Consider the following 2864-nt stretch of genomic DNA (forward strand, 5'->3'; position numbering starts at 1 on the left):
GTGGATCTACGAGTAATAGATCGATATGATCGAAAGTTAATCTATCATTCTACTCCTTCTCCTCTTTTTGTCGATGGTATGCAAACATTTCAAAGTTTCTCTTATAAGATTATACTTACTCGTGCTGCAAGGCCTGAAATTGCTTAACTGGTACAGTTATTCGTCTCTCCAACTGGCTGCACCATCTTATGAAGGCAGCTGCCGGAGGACAATTGTATTCGGGATACAATGTTAAATTATCGGTCCTCATAAACATTTGACGCTCATATATGGTCTCGCAAACATAGAGCTCCTCATCCAGCATACGTACAATTTCAGCATATTTTTGGGTAAATTGTTCTTTGATTTTGGGTCTCTCCAGAACACTACCCACTATATTGATTAGCTGATGAATAAAAATAAAAAATAGGACTATATAGTTCAAATTGTCGACTTCTTGAGCTATATTTAATATCGATATCGTTTATTTACTACATTAAAATTTTTTACATTAAAAAGTAGATTTATCGAATTAAAGTCAACAAAGAACTAATTAAAAAATAGTTATTGGTTTCTTACCTTAAAAATACTTTCCAAATTGTAGCAATCATCGAATGCCTGACACAATATAGCGGCCAATTTCATATCCAATTCGAGTATACGCACTTGAAAATTTTCAAAATCCACATCGAATTCATGATCATCGGGATCGAGAACATCATAACTCTTCGATGCGAAGGCCGTAAAATATTGATTGAACTCAACATAAACGGCCGTAATGCGTGTACTCAATTGGCGACCACGCAGACCACCGATCTCAACCTTCTCTAACTTCAGAAATTCAATCACGGTAAAGAAAAACCTACAAATTCAAAAATAACCACCACCATCATCATCATAAGTTTAACTTAATAACTTCATTTACCAAATCTAATATCTATATAGGATTTATACTCACCACTGTATGGTGGTTAAACGTTCGAGAAAAGCATTAAAGCGTTTGAAAACTGAATTGGGATGGAAGGTCCAATTAATCGGTGGCCTTTCTTCGGGTTCTGTAAAAAATTCCGCAATTATCTCTTTGTAATAGTCGAATAAAGCTCGAAAGAATTTTAATATATCTATGGATAAAGTCAGGCGTTGCATGGCCTCATCTATGTCGCTATGAAATATTGACGAGGGATCTAAATATCGTTTTGCCTTGAAAATAATAACGGTTATATGGACGTTGTAATCAAAATATTCTAAAGAAACTTACCTGTTGTATAATCAGATTACACAGCTGTCTTAATAGTATAGTAATTTTCGAGGAGTGGTTATAATACCTGGAATTACCCCATATAGTACAGACTACATGCATTAGAGGTATAAGTACAGGTTTACATTCAGCAAAATCCATTTCCTCTAATTGTTGTACACTTTTCCTTAAGGGATTTAAGTACATAGTGATGTCCTTAGCCTCAGCTAAAGCTAAATGTTTAAACAAGGATCTTAAAAAAGATCTAAAGATTTTGTAAATACTTTTGAACTCTTACCGGTAACAACATTTTTGAATAAAGTCTGAAAACAGGGATAATAAGCACTACGTGAATGTTCCAATACCAAAGCCATGGCTCGTATACGTTCATTGCGCAATTGCTCAAAGATAAAGGAAAGATTCTTCAAGCGATTATTCCAAAATATAAATTCTATAAAAGAAATCAAAAATTCTCTTGATACCTCAACATGCTGACATTACTCAATAGCTTACCGGTATGCGGTGTGGGATTTTGATTATTTAGAAAAGCATTTGCTGGATTCTCTTTAATAACTTCATGCACTTGTGTGGCCCACTTAATGACCACTCCTTCTATAGCACTTTTTAAATATAAATCGATTTGTAGCTGAGGATTATCACCAATTTTATTGGCGGCCTTAACAATTTTCTCCACTCCTACCGGCATAGCCAATATAGTCTCACCACTAACTTGTCCCTTAACCTGATGCACCGTACTTTTCAAACTGTGCACATGTTTCTGTACATCTTGTGCCACCATAAATGGCCAGGTCTTATAATTATCCTCATTCGAAAGCAAAGGCACTAAAACCTCTTCTACTAAAGCTGATAACTGATCTATAGTGCGTGTGGCTAAATCACCACAGATTATAAAATTGTTACATTCCTCACGTGGTATGGGAAGTGGATGTTTCTTAATGAAATACACTCCCTTACTTTTCAACTGTGACAGGGGAAATGTGGTGGAGGGTACTAGTTGTGCTGCTTGTGTTAGTATTATTATTAGAACTACTGGTGTGGGGCGATCGAGGAATTCCTTAATTATGCCCTTGTGCTCTTCTACGGTAATGACACGTGTCCATTTTTCTGGTTTTAATTTAAGAGATTTGATGACAAAGGATCCCATTAACTCTAGACGTGGATCGGGACCAGTACCTGCTGCGGCAGCAGCTTCGGCACTAGTCGATGGTTGATCCATTGTAGAACTGTAATGAAAAATGTATAAACAAATTAAACGCTATAGAAATGATACGGTTTAAATCGAAGTACTGCTATCTAAAACGGTCTACACTAAGGACAGATCGATGCATAAGATCGTAATTTTCTCTATGGTTTCAAAAAAACAGGTGTCTTACCAATGCAAAATCTCATATACAAGACATTGAAATTGTGATTTATCAATAACATAATAACTAGTAATTATTTTATCAACATATATCCGCTTTTTTAAAAAAATATTTCATTTTATAAAAATTTTAAAAATTAGTACTTTTTTCTCGACTCCAACTTTATAGTGTGGGTTATAGAAAGTCCCGCCTATCCAATTTAAATCAAATTCCATAAAAATCTATTTGAAAGGGTTAATAAAATAACATACATATGTATGTAT

The 2864-nt window shown here is 34.7% G+C and overlaps 1 protein-coding gene across 2 annotated transcripts in view; it reads right to left on the reverse strand.

Moving 5' to 3' along the window:
• Nucleotides 1-2453, reverse strand: part of LOC111678474 (dynein beta chain, ciliary) — a 21412-nt gene extending 18959 nt beyond the window's left edge. For both annotated transcript variants that reach the window (XM_023439844.2, XM_046949822.1), the window contains exons 1-6: nt 1730-2453; nt 1515-1667; nt 1238-1449; nt 938-1179; nt 559-841; nt 120-385 (exon numbers count right to left, since the gene is read on the reverse strand). In XM_023439844.2, the coding sequence (XP_023295612.2) occupies nt 120-385; nt 559-841; nt 938-1179; nt 1238-1449; nt 1515-1667; nt 1730-2453 (1880 nt within the window). The remainder of the gene's footprint in view (nt 1-119; nt 386-558; nt 842-937; nt 1180-1237; nt 1450-1514; nt 1668-1729) is intronic.
• Between the last annotated feature and the right edge of the window lie 411 nt (nt 2454-2864).

The sequence above is a fragment of the Lucilia cuprina genome, chromosome 4 (assembly GCF_022045245.1).
Source record: "Lucilia cuprina isolate Lc7/37 chromosome 4, ASM2204524v1, whole genome shotgun sequence".
Classification (NCBI taxonomy): Eukaryota; Metazoa; Arthropoda; class Insecta; order Diptera; family Calliphoridae; genus Lucilia; species Lucilia cuprina.